Here is a 22,106-nt window from a genome sequence, read left to right on the forward strand (position 1 = left end):
TTCTTTCTAAAATGATATGGAGAAAGAAATAAACAAGTAGGAGAAATATGAGTAAATTTTTTTTTCTTTGCATGCCATGCTTTCATCTATATTAAGCAAACGATTTGTTGTTAATGTAACAAAGATCCATTAAAAAGTTTTTAAAATTTTTAATTGTTTTGATATTAAAGTTTATGAATTTAAGGATGGTTTTTTAGCAAACCTTTATTGTCCATTTTAGTGTATTTAAATGTTTAATTTTTGGTGGAAAAAGGTCTGTGTAACCTTGATTGGTTACTACCATAAGGAATGCTGTAATGCTGAGATTAATATAGTATGAAGTCTTATGGACCTTAGAATTGAATATTGATGTGATCAGCATCAAGTAATAAATAAATCTTGATATGAGTAATGATTAGGATGTATTAGGATAGGAGTAATGATTAGTAGGAGGGGAGAATATAAGTCTATAAGATGGATTTAGAATAGAGACTTCATTTTCTTAGCAGAAAGACAACCAAACTTTGTCCCTTGAAAGCTCTGTTTTCCCTTCAGTCAGTGGAGTAATTTTAGGTGTCATTTCATGAAGATTGTACTTTTTCATTTAGAAAAATGAACACTTGATTAAATCAAAGGGGAAGCAAAATAAAAATATAAGTATTTCTCTTGGTAAAAATCTCAATATATGTAATAACTTAGGTGATTGTTATAGTTGCTATCAAAATATATTAAATAGGATAAGTTCTGCCAGCTTTTCATGCTTTTTGTTCTCAAATGGGCATGTGGTCTAGCTGTTATTTTTAATTACTTGATGAAAGCTTGTAAAGGTTTTAGTACAGTAATTAGATTTCTTAATTATATAGGTTGTATGCATATACAAAAATATATAAAGGCTTTTATATAAAGCCTTTATATATATATATAAAGGCTTTTATATAAAGCCTGTAAGTGAAAAAAAGATAGGACTTAAAAGGAACAAATAGGAACAAAACAAATTTCTTTATATAACAAATTATTTTAAATGAACCTATCTCAAGTTTGGTATTAGCAAAGAAAATCTGGTGTCAGTGGCTCATTTTCTGATCTTTAAGCGTTTTTGCCCTTCCTCTTCCCCCCTCCCTCTTCCCTTCCCCCTCCTCCCTTCCTTCCTTCCCTTATTCCTCCCTTTCTTTTTTCTCTCCCCTTCCCCCTCCCTCCCTCCCTCCCTCCCTCCCTCCCTCCCTCCCTCCCTTCCTCCCTTCCTCCCTTCCTTCCTTCCTTCCTTCCTTCCTTCCTTCCTTCCTTCCTTCCTTCCTTCCTTCCTTCCTTCCTTCCTTCCTTCCTTCCTTCCTTCCTTCCTTCCTTCCTTCCTTCCTTCCTTCCTTCCTTCCTTCCTTCCTTCCTTCCTTCCTTCCTTCCTTCCTTCCTTCCTTCCTTCCTTCCTCCCTCCCTCCCTCCCTCCCTCCCTCCCTCCCTCCCTCCCTCCTCTCCCCTCCCCCAACTTGATTGTCATTCCTTAACAGAGTATAAAGAGGATAGGGCTACTTAATTTAAAATCCTTTGGATTGTAAACTTTTTTATGTCAACCACTGACTTGGAGATTCTATTTTAAGCTTTTGAAGGGATGGATAGTTATAAAATATCTCCTACCCACAGGAAACTTAGAAAGATGATAACTTTACTACAAAATAGTATTAGATGCCATAACCTTAATGCTGCTTTTAAGATGTTCAGGACATCCTATATTTGTAAATTGTTTAGCAAACATTAAAGTGTGATAAAACTGTTTGCTTTTGTTATAAGAACCATATGAAAGGTATATAAAGGTTTCAGGGCAAGTATTATTTATGGCTAAGGTGAGTAGGAAAGCTAAGGAAGAATGTTTCCAGCTATGACTATGTCTCTTTTCTGAACTTGATGAAAATGAACATTTATATTTCCATATTTAACAAAACAGAAAAATGTATATGGAACCATGAATATCATGATTTTAAAAAGTATGTAATAATTTTAAGAGTTTTAAAACTGTCTTGTTTCTGTGCTTCACTTTCAACTACCTCCTGTTTTTAAATGTGGATTAAAAAATTCATTGAAGGGACAGCAACGAGGTAGCTCCAGTGGATAGAGATCCATGTCCAGAAACGGGAAGTCCTGGATTTGGTCTCATGACACTTTCTAGCTGTGTGATTTGGGCAAGTCACAACCCTCATTGCCTAACCCTTACTGCACTTCTGCCTTAGAACCAGTCCATAATATTGATTCTAAGACGGAAGGTAAGGGTTTAAAAAAAACTTCATTGACATTCTTGTTTTTTTTTTTAATTTTATTTTTTGACACCACCATCACTTGTTCCCCCTTTGTCCCTTAGCCCCCTCCCCTGGGAAAAAAAGGGGTAATTAAACTTCCATTGTTATAAAAATAGGCATAGCCAAACAAAACAAATATATACATTGGCCATGTCCAAAAATGTATGTCTCATTTTGTACCTCAGTTCTTATTACTGCTTTGTCAGAAGGTGAGAAGCTTGCTTTTGTTGGTTCTCTAGAATTGTAATTGGTCTTTACAATGGTCAGAATTTTCATGTATTTCAGAGTTATTTTTCTTTACAATGTCATGGGCATTGTATTAATTGTTCTCTTGATTCTGTTTATTTTACTTTGGTTCTGTTCAAGCAAATCTTCCCAAGTTTCTCTAAATCCATTCCTTTCATTATTTCTTGTGGTGCAGTAAGAAAAAAATTGCATTCATATATTTTAATTTGTTCAGCCATTCCCCAGTTGGGGAACACACCTTGGATTTTTAGTTTTTTGCTATTAAAAAAAAAGCTTTTTAATATTTATGTCCATATGGCTAGAGCAGTTGATGGGTCCATCAATAATGTCCAGTTTTCCCATATTCCCATTAACAATTGTCATCTTTTTTTTTAGTCTTTACTAGGGTTTCACAAATTACTACCTCTAGTTCAAATGAACCTTTGTGATAAGAATCATTTTTACATTTTAAAAATACAGGTTTATTGTATTTAAAATTTTTTTAAATATTCTTAGATCAAGATCTTTTTAAAAATAGGCCAGAATTTGGATTTGTTGACCCCTTGATCTTTATTATTCTGATGGACTTGAGATGGATGCTCAGTTATTTTAATTTTCATTTGTCTAACTATAAGTGATCTACAGCATTTTCCCCCATATGATTATTGATAGCTTGCTTTTTCTTTTGAGAATTATATTTTTCTAATCATTAATCTATTGGAGAATGGCTTTTGGCCTTATATATTTCCTGATATCAGACCTTTATTGGAGAAACTAACAGAAAATATTTTTTCCCAGTCAACTGTATTTCTCTTTTAATTTTCACTATGCTGATTTTGTTTTTTTCAAAAGCTTTATAATTTTGGGTAAATGAAATTGTTTATTTTGTCTTCTGCAAAATTCTTTTGTTAGTCTTAAGACTTCAATTCATAGTTGCCAAAGACATCTTCTTTACTCCTTTAATTTGTTTATGGTTTTATACCTAATCATATATATCTATTTTGAGGTTATTTCAGCATATGAATATGCGCTATTGTTCTAAATCTGATTTCTGCTGGATTGATCTCCAGTTTTCTTGCATTCCCTATGCCAGGAGGTAGAGGTATTTAAGTTTATTGAAAACTATGGTACTGTGTTCGTTGTATACATAAACTGACCTACTGGTCAACTTTTCTGTTTTTTTTTTTTAACAGTACCAAATAGTTTTTATCTTTCTGTTTTTGTATTTTAGTTTGAGATCTAGTATTTGAGTCGATTTCCTTTTAATTTTTTTTCATTATTTCTCTTGAGATTTTTGACCTTTTGTGCTTTCGGAATATTATTTTACATGTATATATGATTAGTGTAGCACTGTATAATTGAATTAATGTAGATGGTATTAGAGAGTTTTGATTTATTAAAATGTAACAACCAAGCAGTTAATATTCTCACCAGGTTTTTAGGTTTATCTGTAGTTTGGAAAAGAGTATTTTGTAGTTGCACTTATATAATTCCTTGTTTGTTTGTTTTTTTTTGGTCTTAGTAGATGTTTCCTAAATATGTATTTTATGTATTTTGTAATTATTTTGAATAGGATTTCATTTCCTATCCCATCCCTTTCTGCTATTGGGTTTTTTTAATAATGTACAGAAAAACAAATGATTTATGTGGGATCATTTTATATCCTATGACTTTACTGGAGTTACTGTTTTTCTCTGCTTTTCTCTCTTCTTTGTCTCTTTCTGGTTTTAGGTATCAAGACCATATTTGTGTCATTGAAGGAATTTGGTAGGATCCCATCTTTTCTATTTTTGCAAATAGTTTGTGTAATATTGGAATTAATCATTCGTTGAATGTTTGATAAAATTCACTTGTAAATCTAGCTGGTCTTGTGTTTCTCCTACCCCTTCAATCCTCCTTGGGCAGCTGATTACTTTACAGAATGTCCAACCTCTTTCATTTTGGGAAGAACTTCATTTGTTTTCCAGGTATTGAGTATTTATATTTGTTTCACCTTTTTTTCTGCCCTCTAACTTCCCAATATATCAAAATTCATCTCATTCTCTTTTTTTCTTTTTTCTTTTTTTTAAACCCTTACCTTCCGTCTTGGAGTCAATACTGTGTATTGGCTCCAAGGCAGAAGAGTGGTAAGGGCTAGGCAATGGGGGTCAAGTGACTTGCCCAGGGTCACACAGCTGGGAAGTGTCTGAGGCCAGGTTTGAACCTAGGATCTCCCATCTCTAGGCCTGACTCTCAATCCACTGAGCCACCCAGCTGCCCCCTCTCATTCTCTTTTATTCCTCTTTTTTCATGTGTATTCACATTGAAGCCTTTATCACCTCTCCCTTTTCACACACCTCTCCACTTCCCAAATTAAGAAATCCTTCATCCTTCTACCTGGAGAGTAGATAGATGTTCCTGGAGTTTATCTTCTTTAGGAAAGAGACTATCCAAAACTTTAATAGACTCGTCTCTATGACAGAAATATAAATGCCACACACATTCTTTGAAGCTTCTTACAGTATTCTTCTTGCTTTGCATACTTGCTGGAAATGTTGTGATATTCCCCCTGGCAATTTGTGCTACTGCATAACAGTTTTGGCAAACTAGTGGTAGGGATCTTCAGTTCAGGATTTGTGACTCCCACTCTACGCTATAAATATCTTGGAAACCAACTTTCTTATCATCTTCAATCTTGATATTTACCAATTTGTATTTCTTATATTGTAGAAATTATGCTATCTTAACAAATATTTTGATCTTTTCCTTGAGCTCTGCTTTTCTTTCTGTTCATCTTCCTTCTCTTTCTTTTTTCCCCCCCCTTCCCACTGTACTTCACACTTTCAGATTCTTTTTCTTCAATCCTGTGTCCATCCAGTTGCCTCTTGGACATTTCAAACTGGATGCCCCAGAGACAGCTTAAATTCTACATATCCAAAACTAAACTCATTATATTCCTCCCACCTTTTCCTAAAACCTTTTTTTTTTTAAATCAACCTTCTCTATGTCTCTCTCTCAGGTTTATAATCTTGAGGTCTTAGATTCCTCTTTTCCCTACCTAACCCTCTATGTCTAGCCAGTTACCAAATTTATTTCTACCTTTACATTTTTTGTATCCAATTCTTTCTCTCCATTCTGTAGCTATCATTTTAGTTGAGGCCTCTGTCATCTTTCTTCTAGTCTATTGCAATAGCTTCCTTCCTGATGTCCCTACCACAAGTCTCTCACCACTTCAATCCAGTCTCTTGCCTCGCCAGTGTAGGATTTGCATGGCTGCCAAAATAATTTTGTGTAAGCACACATTTGGCCATCTGTCTCCTACCCAGTCAACTCTAATGGTTTTCCATTGCTTCTAGGCGAAAATATAAATTCCCTTGCTTAGTTTTTAGGGCCCTAAACTTGCCTACAACCTATCTTTTCAGCTTCATTGGACTTTATCCTTCTTATACCCTGCAACATCCTGCAAGCTGACTACCCTGGCCTCTTTGTTCCTGTCTGTATGCCCTTTCATTGGCTCTTCTTGGAATGCACTTTCTCCTTAATCTCTGCCTCAGAGAATCCATTCTCTCTTCCATTAAAATGTAATTCAGACACTGTCTTAAAATTTCCTGAGCCCACATATACTAGTGCCTTTTTTTTCTAAACTATTTTGTATTTAACTGCTTTATATTGATGCTTCACATGATTTCCATTTCTCTTAGTTGTCTCCCCTAATAGAGTTCTTTACCTTTAGGACTGTTGCATTCTTTTATAATTGTATCCCCAGAACTTAAGCCCTATGTCTGACATGTAGTAGGCATTTCAAAAATACTTGATTGATCTCAAATCCTTCTCTTCTTTTAGCTTGGATCTTTTTGTTCCTCCTCCTTCAGAAAGTGATATATTCTTCATTAGAAAGTGAGCTCCTTGTGAACAAGAGTTGACTTATTTTTCTCTTATGTATTCCCAGCACTTAACTTACTGTTTTGTGCTTAGTGAATGTTTAACACATTTTCTTCAAGTCTTCCCAACTTCTTTTATCCCATATTCAATTTCTAGTCTTTTTCATTATTCCATATCCATTCAAGTCACCCTGATAATTCCATATACTGCCCCTATACCTACTATGTAATTTTATTAAAGTAATTGAACTTTCTTACAAAGTAATTAGTTTCCTTATTGTTACTATAAGGAGTTTGGATTAAATGATCTTAAAGTTGTTTTTAACCTTTTAAATTCCATGATCTTTTATATCCTCTGCCTTTATAAATGTACTTCCTAATTTTTACCCTCAGAGAAATGTGTAAAGAAAGACTAAATTTCTAGGTCATTGCCTCATTGCTATGAGCTCCAGAAACTCAACTCTTGTCAGTATTTTTTGTGTATATACATATATATAATTATAGATATGTAAATATTTTATAATTTATGATTAATGTTCATATTTCCCTAGTGCTTTAAGTTTTACAAAAATAATTCCTTCAGAACTGTCTTATGAGTCAGTTTATTATCATCCCCATTTTTAAAAATTAGGAAACTGATGAGACTCGGAGTTTAAATGACTTGTCCTGTACCAGTAGTTAATAGGTCTCTGAAGAGAGACTTAGAATAGGTTGAATAGAGACTTCAAACCTTAGCTTCTGACTCTAAGACCAATTCACTTGCCCAGTGGATTGATACATACTTCCTTTTTTTTCCCAGGCTGCTGGGTTAGCTGTGTAATAATGACCTTTTGTTTTTAGCCAACCAATAGTCCTGAAATATGAATACAGGAAAATTATAACAGTTTGGTAGTTCTTTATTGAACATTTTCTAATCCTTTGCTTCATCTAGGAGCTTACTCTTCAACTTTTTAACCATAGAACAGCAGTAAGGCAATTTTTTAGCATTATATAGCTTTTCTTTTTCACATAGAAGTAAACAGAATAATCTTCACTACTTATAAGTTAAAGCAAAAAATAGTTATGTACTCATAATGCAGTAATAAGTGCTTATTTTACTTGAAAAAAATTACATAGTTCTGCAGTTGTCAGTTAACTAATGTCCTAGTTGAAAACTATTTACCTGAGTAGTCATTTATTAAATTAAACATCTTAATTTATTAGACACTAAATGCTAATTCTAAGTATCACTACTTTTCAATTTTTGTTGAAAGCAAAAGCAAAACAATTTTTAATTTTTTTATTTTGGAATATCATTTCAAGGTCAATAAGCTTTTAGCTGTTAAAAAAATTTAAAACTCTTGCCTTTTGCAGTGAATACATATTTTGTTTTAATGTATTTACCCTCCTCCTTCCAAAGTAAACAATTCTGTATTTTTATGCCTATTGTGACCAAAATGTATGAGAATGAAATATTATAAGTTTGATTGTTACCTTCCCTTCTTCCACCTCCCACACCTTTTTTGTTCCCATTGTATTCTACTTTTGTTCACCCTGCTGCTCTTTTCCATTTTTGTGAGTGACCTCCTTGTGTCCTGAGAACTGAGGTCAGTTACCTGAACAGCAAAGAGGTGGAAAGAATTGGAACAATGTGATGGAGCCCATCTTTTAATATAAAAATAAGAATATGCATTGGGAGTTGGGTGGCGTTGTGAATTTAACTTTAAAATGTAACTGGTGATTAACATGGCTGACTATTGGTGAACATAATAGGTACTTTCCCCCTTCATTTACTATAGTGGAAAGAGCACTGGCCTAGAGTCAGAACCTGGTGTCAGATCCTACCTTTAATATGGATTAATACCTTTGTGACTTTGGGCAAGTCATTTAACCTCCCGTACCTCTCATTTTTTTTATGCAAAATGAGGAAGTTGAACTAGCTGGCTTCCAAGAAGATCCCTTGATAAAATTGAAGTTTTTAAAGATGTATTCTAATTTCAAAAACATGTTAACCAAATTGTTTGTTGACAAAACTTTATTTTTATTGTAGATCCAAGACCAAACTCACCAGTACGCCATCAAGGAAGGGGTGATGAACTTGAGCGGGATGAAAGAAGAGAAGAACGAAGAATAGACAGAACTGATGACAGAAGAGATGAAAGAGCTAGAGAAAGGGAGAGAGAAAGAGAAAGGGAGAGAGAGAGGGAGAGGGAGAGAGAACGTGACAGAGAGAGAGAAAAAGAGAGAGAATTGGAACGAGATCGTGCAAGAGAGAGGGAAAGAGAGCGGGAAAGGGAAAAAGACAGAGAACGTGATCGAGAGAGAGATCGAGATCATGATCGAGAGAGGGAAAGAGAGAGAGAACGAGAGAGAGAAAAGGAAAGGGAACGGGAGAGGGAAGAACGAGAAAGAGAGAGAGAACGAGAAAGGGAAAGAGAGAGAGAACGAGAAAGAGGGAGAGAAAGGGAGAAAGAACGGGATCGGCAGAGGGATTGGGAAGATAAAGGAAGAGACGATAGAAGGGAAAAAAGAGAAGATATCCGAGAAGACAGAAATCCAAGAGATGTTCATGATGAGAGAAAATCAAAGTAAGAATGATTGTGAATCAATTTATGAGTACATTAGATCCCTTTTTATTTATTTAATTTCTAATCTTACCCATCATCTTGTTCTTTATTAAGTCCTTATAGAACCTTGAAAATGCATCAGAAGCATTTTTAGAATTTTTATTCAAATGTGAGAATCCTCTATCTTCAGTTTAAAGTGCTATCTTTTATGCTGTCTTTTAATTTTCTATTCTATTCTATTCTATTCTATTCTATTCTATTCTATTCCCCATTTTTCCTTTCTTGTATGTTCCCTGGGATCAGAAGAGAAAATTTGGTGCTCTGATTTAAAAGGCCTTTTTGTATACCTGAACCATTGTATTTGAAAGAGAACCTCCAAAGTTCTCCTGTTGGGCTGTAAAGTGTTTTCTAGTACGGGTTAACCTGAAGGTGATAAATTTTGATAAAATTTTTCGTAGGATCTTAAATTTGGAGCTGAAAGGGGCCTTAGTTCTAATTCCTTCATTTTACAGATGAAGAAACTGAGTCCTAAGAGAAGTGACTTTTTGAGTGTCACACAGGTAAACATAGTACTTAAAGGCTGCCTCAAATCAAACACTTTTTCCTGTACACTGCACTGCTAATAGAGCTAACCATAGCATATTTGAGACACTGATGTAGAGTTCTTTTCAGAAGTTCTGAATTATTATATTTATTATAGATCTAATATCTAAGCAGACATCACCCTTTGGGGCATCTATATATTTAACCTATTTTATAAATATAGTGTATACACACACACATACTAAATATGTAAAATAATAGTGGAAAGTAAAGGGTCTAAATGAGAAATACCAGAGTAATTTAGATTCCCATCACAATTTAGTCACTAAAATTCAGTCTAGAAAAAGTCCTTTGTTGCTGTATATATATATATCGTGATCAAAGAAGCACAGTGAAAATGAGAAATTCTTAAATTTGTTATTAAACAGGTTTCTCCTCCTACTTAGAATAAATATTCAAATATTAAGTATAATAAATATTTTATCTCATTGATTTGGTAGTTCTCTCCCAAATGTGGTGCAGATAGCAACTCATCCATGCCTGCTCATCCTACATGATTCTTGTTGATGCCCTCCTATAAGTTTATCAGCAGAGTCTATCCAGCATGATGAAAGCTTTCCTTTCTTTCGATATTGTGATGGTAACAGTAGAACACTGGCTATATACTGTTATTCCTCATTTTTGTCATGGGAGCAACTTATCTTTTCTTTATATCTGAGAGTTCTTGGATGACATCTTTTACTCCTGTTCTTTATTTGTCTGTCCTTTGCCTGCTTTGTGACATGCATTTAAAAATTTTCTTCAGAAGCAATTGCATTGTAGGTATTACTGTAATATACAGCATTGGTATAAAAAGATGAGCCTTTGCTTTCATGTTGAAGCCTGGTGGTCATAATGGAGCTTTATAATCTCCTAAACCTGGCCAATCTGTTTTCATCTTCCTTTTCAGCTGTGGGCCCATCTTACTGTCCACCTATAGTAATAGTTTGACCTAGACTCTGTTATAGATCCTAAATATACATTCTGTTGGATAAGCTGTATAGGGAGTTCATCCAAATGCATATCAGTACCTTGTCAAGAAGTATTCTTCATCTGCTTGGTTCTTTGAGTGATTTCAGCTATCTAATTTTTAAAATAAATGTCTTATTCCTGGAAGTATTGTCTTGGGTTAATGAGATCCACACAGTGTCATCAGTAAACAAGCATATGGAGGACTTTACCATCCACAAGGAATCCTTCTTTAATGTGTATTTTGTAATGGATCTCTTCCACTGATTTTACCCTCTGCCCTTAATTCTCTTTGTTTTAGGAGTGGATACTGCTTATAATAGGCTATCTCTTTCTTTATAAGATTTTATAGACAAGTTTATATCCAAGCCTATTGTGCTTGGAAACCATTTCTCTTTGTTTGGCAAAGAAGACAGAGTGTTGCTAAGAGTTTTTCTGTACTCTTTGTTTTGGTAATTTGCAGTGGTTAAACTTTAGAATATGAAATTATCATAATCCATGTCAGTATCCCCATTTTAACTTTAATTTACTTGTATTAGACTAATAGTTTAAATAATAAGGGTCATATTGCTTCAATTGTACACTATATCTTTTTTCTCATTCTTTTTTTTTTTAATTAATTTTTTATCTCTGACAGTACCATGGTCTGACTCAATACAGATGACTGAGGCTTAACTCCCACATTAATAAGAAGTCTTTCTGTTCTTTGTATGTGTTTTGTTCTCTTTTATTTGGTATGTCACATGTAGTGACTACTTTTTTTTTAAGCAAAAAATATGGATTTATGAGTTTCTGTGTCATATATGAGTTTTTGACCTCTTTTATCCCTTCCTAAACCATAGTTTCCTGTGTTTCTCCCCATTCCTAACTTTTCCCACTGAATACCAGTGTATATTGACTTGATTTGGAAATTCTTATCAATTTCTTCATAGTTTTTCTACCATTCCATTCATCCATAGTTACTGATGTTAATATTTAAGTAAGATGCAATCATTTTTATGGTGTTTTTGCAAATACTTACCATGTATTACATGTTACATGCTGACCACTAATAAAAAATGCTATTTCTTGTTGTCTTTGGGCATACAATAAAACCCACTCTACCAGCTCACTATCTGTGAGCCATTTGGCTACAGCTGTCTTTTGGTTTCATTTATAGCAAAATTATCCAATAGCAGTATTTCTTCTTAGGCTTTCAATAGGTTTCTAAAATAGAAAAAAGTCAAATTAAAGTTTGATGGCCTAAAAACTATGATTATTGTTAGCATCCATTGCCCTTTCCCACTCTGCCACTGTCACTGCAGAAATAGAAGCTCATCTCATAGGACTACGGGCACTTTTTTGTGTGTGTGTTTGCCATGGCAAAACAGTCTCTTCCCCCCCACAAAAAAAGAAGCCAAAAAAACACTAGGTGACCAGCCTACTTTTGATATGCTTTTCTGTCATTATCTAGGTTAGTCATCAGATAACAAATCCTTTGCAGGATTAGGATTGGCACAGTCTTCTAGAGATTACCATGTGCTAGCACAGCCTTCCTATACTTAGGGTCACTTCCACCCCACAGTGAGGCATCAGAGGACAACTGTGGAGGCCAAAGAATAAATACTTGAGTAAATATTTTCCAAATTTATTGATTTTTAAAAATATTTTTTCTTCAACATGTTAGTTTCCACTTAGAATTATAGGAAGCTAATATTTTATTAAAGTTTTGGATTAACTTCTGAGATTTTATATCTGGGACACATATTTTATAAGACTATATTCTTAGCAAAAACTTGAAATGCCAAACTTCTTTCATTTTCATCTGGTTTTGCTAAATTTAAGTTGCTTTCCCAATTTAGGAAACGCCATAGGACTGAAAGCAGTCTCAGTCCTCGTCAGTCACCCAAACGCCGACGTGAACATTCTCCTGATAGTGATACCTACAATAGTGGAGATGATAAAAGTAAGTATACCTTAATTAACTTTACTACAGTATTTAGACTTACTTATAAATATAAACTTTTTGACAAGAAGAGCTGTTGACTTATATGAAATTATTTTTTTCATTATCATTATTATTAAATACCTTCATTTAGGTATGCATTTGCTTTAGAATAATAGCAATTCCAAAACACCTGCCTTAACATTGCTGGCCAAGTTGCATGAATATTTCCTGAAATAATATGTTAAAATATTTTCACTCTTTAATTTGGTAGGAGATGGAATTTGATTGTTCCCATCTATTACCTGTAACGCTTTATTCTTGTTTTTGTTTTCTGTTTGAATAGATGAAAAGCATAGACTATTGAGCCAGGTTGTACGACCTCAGGAATCTCGTTCACTTAGTCCTTCACACATGGCAGAAGATAGGCAGAATCGTTGGAAAGAGGAAGACCGAAAGACAGAACGAAAGGAGAGCTCTAGGCGCTACGAAGAGCAAGAGCTCAAAGAGAGGGTCTCTTCTGGAGACAAGCAAAGGGGAGAACAGCCAGAAGTAATAGAAAGCTCAAGAACACGTGCACAGGAAAGTGTTGGACATCACCAGCCTGAAGAGCGAGATGGCTCTGATCGAACACATGAAGAAAACAAGAAAAAGTACAAAGTACAGAAAAGGACCACTAAGAGAAAGAAAGATGATGATATTGGAATGGAAAGATATAGCACTGAGTCTGCAACAGAGGAGGGTCAAGTATTTTCACCAAAAAAAGGACAGAAGAAGAAAAATGTTGAAAAGAAACGTAAAAGGTCAAAGGGCGATTCTGATATTTCTGATGATGAAATAGTTCAGCATAGTAAGAAGAAAAAAGGTCCAAGGACTCCCCCTGCAACAACCACAAAAGAGGAGTTAGTTGAGGTGTCAAATGAGAAAAATGGAACAACTTTAGAAACTTCCCAGAAAAGAGAAGATACAACATTTAGTGACTGGTCTGATGAAGATGTCCCTGACCGTGGAGATGTGATTGTACCTGAGCGTTCTACTGAAGAATCTCAAAGAAAGTGTCACAAAACCAGAGTGGAGAAGATAGAAGCACCTCATGTTACCATAGAAGATGCACCACATCGCAAGCCAATTGATCAAAAACGGAGTAGCAGCTTGGGGAGCAACCGGAGCAATCGTAGCCATACTTCTAGCCGCCTACGATCACCTTCTAATGATTCTGCTCATCGAAGTGGAGATGACTTGACTGGTCGAAAGAGAGTCCTGCACAGTAGCTCCAGAGATAGAGAAAAGACAAAAAGCTTAGAAATTCCAGGAGAGAGAAAATCTAGGATTGATCAGTTGAAGCGTGGAGAGCCCAGCCGCAGTACTTCTTCAGGTAATTATTGGAATCCATAGGTTTTGGTTACATTGGTTTAAAAAAAGCAACTTCTGTTTTTATTAGCTTTGGTTATTGAAATTTGTGCTTATCAGAGACCATTAGCATTGAACAAGGAATTGAAAACTTCTTCCCCCTTTATAGAATGGTTTAATGACTTTCTGTTTAATAGATGAAGGAGCTACTAGTACCTTTCTTATTTTAGGCAGTAAATTTGAAAGCAAAACATTGCCTACAAAAAGAAGATAGTATAAATTAAAGGACTTTTTGAAAATAGTGCATATAAAATTTTTTTGGCATTTATGATTATAGCTTCTATTACAGCATTGCAGACAGTCACTCCTGCAGTCAGGTAATTGTACTACTTAGTTACTGTCAGGTAACTAACTACCTGGCAACTAAACAAAGTTCTTTATAACTTAATAGTTAACTTTTCAAATTATGGAAACAACTCATGTCTTCTATGTTTGTACAACTTTTGAAATTTTAATTTTAGAATACAAACTTATTAAATAATAAACAGGTAGTTTTATGTACTGCTTTAAAGTAATCTCAAACTTGCAAATAAGTCTTTTCAAGATTGTATCTTCAATAATCACTAATCTCCATCCTATTTTTTCAATACTGAATATGTGTCATAAAATGTTAATCATTTTTAACTTGAGGTAGTGTCACCGTAGTACTTAAATGATAGAGCTTGGTAGAGTTGGTTAAATTGTTGAGAGGAACTCATTGGAGCTTATAAGAATTATGTGAAACAAGGTGGAATAGGGGTGGTAAGAGAATGTTTCGGTACTTCTGTAGGAACTGGCTATAGTGGCAAAGGAGTTACCTTATCAGGTCTCAGAATAATTGCTGCAACTTCATTTACTTCCATCTACTTTGCTCCCAACCCAATGAACTCTGATATGGTCAGACAAGAACTGAACTGTCAGCTCCCTAGTTTTTGATCCTATTCCTCTTAATGTTAGCCTATTCATATTAGTTTTCTTGGTTGCCATGTAAGTTTATTCATATCATGCACAAAGTTCTATCTTAGAATCAATAACAAGTATATAAAGTATATGTACCATCCCACCCCCATTCTTTTACCTACTAACTTAGTTATCTGGCCATGTCTTCCCAATACTATGTTTTTGAAAGACTTCATATTTATCACTATTAACTTTGAGGGCACCTAGGTGGCTCAGTGGATAGAGAGCCAGGCTTGGACAAGGGAGGTCCTGAGTTGAATATGGTCACGGATACTTCCTAGATGTGTGACCCTGGGAAAGTCACTTAATCCCAAATGCCCAGCCCTTTCCACTCTTCTGCCTTGGAACTGATACTTAGTATTAATTCTAGGGCAGAAGGTAAGGGTTTTTTAAAAAATTAAATTCAGCCCAAATTCCAACATGTTAGGATCATAAACTGACTAGTGTGTTAACTGTCTTTCCCAGTTTTGTGTTTTCTGTAAATTTTATAATCATGGCCTCATTAACTTTCTGTCATTATCTTGGATATCAGCTCATTATTTACTATCTTTAACCTTTCCTTTCCAATGTAAAACTCTTTTTCCTTAGAGAAAACAGAACTTAAAACTTGAGCAACTTTATCTTACATTCTCCATTCGTTATCATTGTTCTATGCCTTAGCTGAAGTTCTATCCTTGTTTGTGACTCTTCTTTTCCTCACTATAAATTTTATAGCCTGTATTGTTTTCCTTACTGTTCTTCATGAGTCTCAACTCATTTTCAGCTTTAGCACTTGACCTCAGGAGATAAGTAAAATGATTTTATAACTTTCATTTCTTTGAAAGTTTGCCACATTTTGTTGTGATCCCCACAATTAGTGTAGTCAGTGAAGCAGAAGTAGATGTTTTTCTGGAACTCCTTTGCTTTCTCCATCACCCAGTGAGTGTTGCCAGTTTGGTTTCTAGTTCCTCTGCCTTTTTTAAAAACTAGCCTGCTCTTGGAATTCTTGATTCACCTGTTGCTGAAGCCTAGCTTGCAGAATTTTAAGTATGACCATGTTACTGTGTGAAATAAGTGCTATTATTTGGTAATTTGAACATTCTTTAGGATTGAGACATAAACTGTTCTTTTCTAATCCAGTGGCCACTGCTGAGTTTTCCAAATTTGTGGAATATCAAATGCAACATCTTCTTTTAGCATTTTAAATAGCTCAGTTGGAATTTGGTCAACTCCCCTAGCTTTATCTTTAGCAATATTCCCTAAGGCCCACTTGACTCATTTTCCAGCTTGACTATCAGTAACCACACTATTATGTTTATCAGTAATGTTAAGATCTTTTCTGTATAGTTATTCTGTATATTCTTGCTACCTCTTCTTAAAATTTTCTATTTCTGTTAAGTTCCTAGGATTCAAACAAACAAACAAACAAACAAACCCTTGCCTTCTGTCTTAGAATCAAGGCAGAAGAGTGGTAAGGGCTAGGTAGTTGAGGTTAAGTGACTTGTCCCGAGTCACATAGGAAGTGTCTGAAGCCAGATTTGAACCCATGACCTATTGTTTCCTTATCCTCTGAGCCATCTAGCTGCTGAAATGTCCCAATCATTTTTTTTTCTTGTAATGCCCATTTCTGCAAGAAAAATTCTCTTGATATCTAATTTTTTGGAAGAAATATCTTGTTTTTCCCATTTAATTTTTTCTTTTATTTCTTTGCATTGCTCATTTATTTATTTGTTTGTTTGTTTGTTTTTAAAACCTTACCTTCCATCTTGTAATCAATACAGTGTACAGTGTATTGGTTCCAAGGCAGAAGAGTGGTAAGGGCTAGGCAATGGGGGTTAAGTGTCTTGCCCAGGATCACATAACTAGGAAGTGTCTGAGGCCAGGTTTGAACCTAGGATCTCCCATCTCTAGGCCTGGCTCTCAATCCACTGAGTCACCCAGCTACCCCTGGCATTGCTCATTTAAGAAAACCATATCCTTACTCTTGCTTGGAATTTTGCATTCAGGTGGGTATTTCTCCCTTTTTCTCTTTTGCTTTCCTTCTTCCTCAGGTATTTATAAAGCCTCAACAGATAGCCATTTTTGCTTTCGTATTCTTTTTCCTTCTAAAGGTTTTTTGTTGCTGCCTCCTATACAGTTTTGCAGACCTGTGACCATAGTTCTTCAGGAACTCTTATCTATCATTTCTAAATCCCTTAAGACTGTTGATCATTTCTATTTCATATTCATTTTTTAAAAAATTCTTGCCTTCTGTCTTAGAATTGATACTAAGTACCATTCTAAGGCAGAAGAGCAGTAAGATAGGGAATTGGGGTTGTGACTTTCCCAGGGTCACATAGCTAGGAAATGTCTGATGTCAGATATGAACCCAAGACCTTCCAACTCCAGAACTGGTGATCTATCCACAATGCCACCTAGGTGCGCGCTCCCCCTTCCCCCCCTTTATATTCACAAGAGATGTTATTTAGGTTATGGTTATTTATATATATATTCTGAAGATTTTTCCTACATTCTTAAATTTAAGTCTGAATTTTGCTACAAGAAGCTCATGATAAAAGCCAAAGTCAGCTTCAGATCAGATCTTGCTTTGATCAAGTGTATAGAATCAGCTGCCAAAGTGATTTTCCCAGATCTCAGATGTGACTATGTCACCCAAGTAAATTTTAGTGGCTCCTGATAACTGTAGGGTCAAATATAAAGTCTCTGTTTGGTATTTGAAGCCATTCACAACTTTGCTCTTTACTGTCTGCCCAGTTTTCTTATATTTTACTGTTCTCAATTCATTCTATGATACAGGTAAATTGGTCCATTTGCTGACATTTTATATCTAAGCACTTACCAAGTGCTCATCAACTGATTATTCTTTCTACATTGTAGCTATTCTCTGTTATCAAGTAGTTATGAAAAGTTTTGATTTTCCTCCTTCCCTTATGAAATATATGCCCCTTGTGAGCAAGGAATTTATACAACATGTATACAGATGATATTTATTTTGTGCATATTTTATATATAATTAATTGATTTCTGGAAGGATTGGAAAAGATTGTCTGTGATCCAGGCATTAAAAGGACTATGCATCCTAAGAGGTGGAGCTGAGGAACAACAGAAAGCTGTGAATGAAGAAAATCCTGGAGGCAGGAAATGAAGTGGTATATACAGAGAATAACAGATAGACTGTTTTGCTTAGAATGAACAGTGTGTTGGGAATGAGGAGTGAGTGTGAAATAGTGTAGATAAATGGGAGCCAGACTGTGAAGAGTTTTAAATGCCAAATAGGAGTTTGTATTTAATCTTTGAGGCAATAGGGAACCTCTGGGCCCATTTTGAGAGGAGGAGTGACATAACCAGACCTGTGCTTTTTGAAATAACAATTTGGCAACAGTTCTGAGTACAGATTAGAGAGGAGGCTTGAGGCATGGAGAACACTTAATTGCAGATTTTGTAGTAATCCCACCAAGAGGTAATGAGTGTCTGAATATTGGTTGTGATATCAGTGAAGAGAAGGGGATGAATGAGATTGTGAAATAAAATTGGCAAGATTTGACAATGATTGACTCATTGAGAGGGTGAAAGAGTGAATAGTCAGGATGAATGTAATATTTTGAATGTAGGTGACTAGAAGCATATTAGTGCTCTTTACAGAACTAGCAGATGTGCATGTTTTAGCAGATGTGAATGTTTTGGGGGAAGACAAGTGCCATTTTGCATAGTCTTGAGTTTGAAATGCCTGTGTGACACATGCATAAAATGTCCAACAGCTAGTTGATGATGTTATATTGGAGGATGGGGAGAAATTAAGGCTGGATATATGTAATGTTAGTAATATCATTGTCACAACCAACTTAATTTTCCCTTTAAATTTACGGACCTTTCACCTTCTTAATTTATCTTGGCCTCATCTCAGTCCCTTTTCTCTCTTTTCTTGTCTTTCTCACCTTCAAAATATTCTTTTCCCAGAACCCTTCTTCCTTTTCCTAAAACTTTTCTCTTCCTTTTCTACTTATTTCTTCTCAAACCTACTGTTACCACTGCCTCCTCTTGTTTACTTCCTGTAGGAATGGTCCTCTAATTTTCATCATCTTTCTTCAGTCACCATATTCTTCTTTTGCTTAAGCTCCCCCTATTTATCTTATTCATCCATATCCTTATTCTTCAATCTTTCTCATTCTTCTTTTTTTATTTTTCTAATAGTCAGTCTTTAACTTTCATCATCATTCTAAATGCTGCCTTTTTTAGTTTCTTCTACCCTTCTTACTCTTTCTTTCCTATTCAAATTTTTCCATAGAAGTCAGAAGTAGAATTTATTCTTCAGTATATTTTAATTTTTGGAATCTTTACAAATGAAAACTTACTCTTAGAGAAAAAAATTCTTATAATCTTCCAAGAATCTTCAGTAAAAAGAGAAAATATTCTTATTGCCTTGTGTGGATGAATTTTCTGAAGGGACAGAATTTGGGGCAAGAATCATTTCTTGGATTTTAAAGAAACTTACACCTGAACAAAGGCTTATTCTTGAGGAAGTAATATATGTAAATATATATTTTATTAACTTGTTAAATATGAGTAGAGACTGTGTGTGAACATCATACATTAGGCTAAATTTAATTTCTTTTTCTTTCTTCTCCCTTCAACAAAGGGGCATCTTAAAAATAAGTCCCTTTATCCTGTGTTTCCTTTTGGTTTTAAGTTTAATGCATAACACAGATGTATTTATAATATTTATTTTAGATCGTCAAGATTCAAGAAGTCACAGTTCTAGAAGAAGTTCCCCTGAGTCAGATCGCCAGGTTCATTCAAGATCTGGGTCTTTTGATAGCCGAGAAAGGCTTCAGGAACGAGATCGACATGACCATGATAGAGAACGGGAAAGGGAAAGGAGAGAAACAAGGCAGAGAGAATGGGACCGAGATACTGATAAAGATTGGCCAAGAAACAGAGACCGACTCCGGGAACGAGAGAGAGAGCGAGACAAAAGGAGAGACTTGGACAGGGAAAGAGAGAGGCAAAATCCTGATTCTAGTGAAAGAGATAGAGACAGAACTCTTGATATTTCTTCGCACATAGAGTCTTCAAAACGCAGTGAAACAAAACTGGATGAGCATGAGAAAGACTTTGAGGGAATTTGCAGAGACTCTGTAGCTTTGGAGAAAGAAAGACTAGAAAAAGACCTGGGACCTTTGCATGGATTTGAGGATGTAAATGAAGCTGAGAAAACTGAGAGCTTAGAAGGTAAGCTCTACCATAGTCTGCAAATTATTCTTTCTTTGCCTTTGAAAACAAAGTATTTTCCCCTAAAAGGTCTTTTTCATACTAAAAAAATATTTGTAGATGAATCAGACCTGGTGAAGGGAAAAACCCTCTGAATTTCATTTTACCTTGTACTTCCTTTCAAGGCAGATCAAAGAAGTATGAAAAGGAGATTTTATTGTTTAGAGTAAATCTTAATAGAGGATACAAAGTTTTTTCTTTACTATTGCCTTTTAACTTTTCCTTATATATGACAAAAATGAACAAAGTCAATGGATATTTATTCATTGACTCCTCCATAGAGGACAACATGAAGCAGAAGTAAAAGGAGTTGTATAACATTTTAGTGCATTTAGAACTTAAGAATCTAGTTGGGAGAGAGGCATGGTATAGGTATGTGAAAAGTTAAATACAACATAAAATCCCCAAGACCTAACATACAGATTCTTAGCAAATATATTGACTAGAATAATCAATGTTGCAAGGCAAAATGTGTGGTTTTTATTGTTTTTGACTGAATGATATGAAGAGTTTAGGAGTTCAGAGGAGAAAGTTTACAATGGGCAAGAAAGACCCAGGAAACTTGTGGAAGAGGGAGGGAATTGGTAGGTATATTGAATTTAGAAAGTGGAACAAAGAGGAAAGACAGCACTCATTTGTCTTAAGAAATTACTAAAAGTTCAACATCACAAAGTTAAGGGAACAGAGTTTTCTTCTTTTAAGAGGTTTTCATACCTATTTTTTAGCTCATGAGATTGTAGATTTAGAGCTGCAAGGGACTTTCAAGGTCATCTAACCTACTATTTCATTTTACAAATGGTACAACTGAGTCCCACAGGTTTAATGACTTTCTTAAAATCACATAGACAAAACATAACATCTGGAATTCCACTAAGAAAAGTCCAGCCTTTCTAAGTATTCATTTTTAAAGGCTTATAAGGAAGTTAATATAGGAACTTGATTTATAACTTGATAATGGTTAATCCTGTTAAGTTTTAAGAGTTCTTGAAGAACTTTATATGCATGTTTTAGACTCTAGAAAAATACATTTTAATGACTCATATGTGAATATATATTGTTTCTTCTGGTGATCTCATTCCTTGTATTCTTATTCTTCCATATGTCTAAAATCTCTTAGTTAAACTCCTTTGATTGTCTTATCAGTCTTCCATTTGAAAAAAAGCTTTATTTCTTCTGCTGCAGTGATCTTATTAATTTGGTTTATTTGGTGTGGTAGGTTGAGAGCCTTGAAAGGGAGAATAGGTTCATGCTTTATATTAGGTAGGTTTGTGAGTACAGAATGATAGATAGGTTCATAGAGTACTTATTAAGCACTTACTAAGTACCAGGCATATTTTAAGTGCTGGGAACACAAATACAAGTAAAAATAAGGACAGTCTGTACCGTCAAGAAGCTTACATTCTCATGGGACAAGATGGAATATAAAAAGAAGCTGAAGGTCTGTAAAGGGAGAAGAGCCTAGATGGGAAAGTATGGAGAGTCAAAAATGAAAGGAAGTGATATTGCTGGTCTGGCTACTCTTAAATGGGAATTTAAGGCTATTTAAATTTTTTGTACTTCTGAATTAAATTTTTCTATTACTTTAGTTGCAAAACTTCAGTCCAAGAATAAACCTCTCCTATATCTTAGTAGGCATCATTGTAGGAGGTAGAATCTTAAAATATTATACTAACTACACCTTGTATGTAGTCTAAACAATGTTGTGAATAGCATTCTTATGGTTAGAATTAATACCACTCATCCCTCTCTACATGCCTCATTTATATCCAAGTAGCTTTTTTACCTTGTGGAATTACATATATTGAGACAAAGGTTAAACAAATGTAGAGTAATTTTAGGTAAATGTACTAGTTTAAATAATTCCCGAAAGTTTAAAACATTTTACACTTTTGTATCTTTAAAAGGGCAGCTTTTTCAAAATAATTTAATTGATATAGTCTAATTCAAAATAATGTGGATGGTGTAGCCACCCGTAAGTTATTAATGTTAGAATTGCCAAAATTTTTAGAAAATATTTTCTTAAATTGCTTTAGTTAAAATTAATTGTAAATAGAAAACAAAAATAAGTAAAGGGATAAAAACTAATTAAGTTATATTACTTATGTTATGTCATATTTATGATATGTACCTTTTAATAAAA

General features: G+C 34.6%; 1 protein-coding gene across 10 annotated transcripts in view; it reads left to right on the plus strand.

The window, feature by feature from the left end:
• Positions 1–22,106, plus strand: part of ZC3H13 (zinc finger CCCH-type containing 13) — a 103,447-nt gene that overhangs the window by 72,276 nt on the left and 9,065 nt on the right. For 6 of the 10 annotated variants that reach the window (XM_056807309.1, XM_007501585.3, XM_056807311.1 and 3 more), the window contains 5 exons: positions 4,221–4,256; positions 8,379–8,916; positions 12,288–12,391; positions 12,717–13,745; positions 19,427–19,927. In XM_056807309.1, the coding sequence (XP_056663287.1) occupies positions 4,221–4,256; positions 8,379–8,916; positions 12,288–12,391; positions 12,717–13,745; positions 19,427–19,927 (2,208 nt within the window). The remainder of the gene's footprint in view (positions 1–4,220; positions 4,257–8,378; positions 8,917–12,287; positions 12,392–12,716; positions 13,746–19,426; positions 19,928–22,106) is intronic. The other 4 variants (XM_056807310.1, XM_056807314.1, XM_056807316.1 and 1 more) reach the window with 2 other exon arrangements.

This window comes from Monodelphis domestica, chromosome 8 (genome assembly GCF_027887165.1).
Source record: "Monodelphis domestica isolate mMonDom1 chromosome 8, mMonDom1.pri, whole genome shotgun sequence".
In the NCBI taxonomy this organism is placed as follows: Eukaryota; Metazoa; Chordata; class Mammalia; order Didelphimorphia; family Didelphidae; genus Monodelphis; species Monodelphis domestica.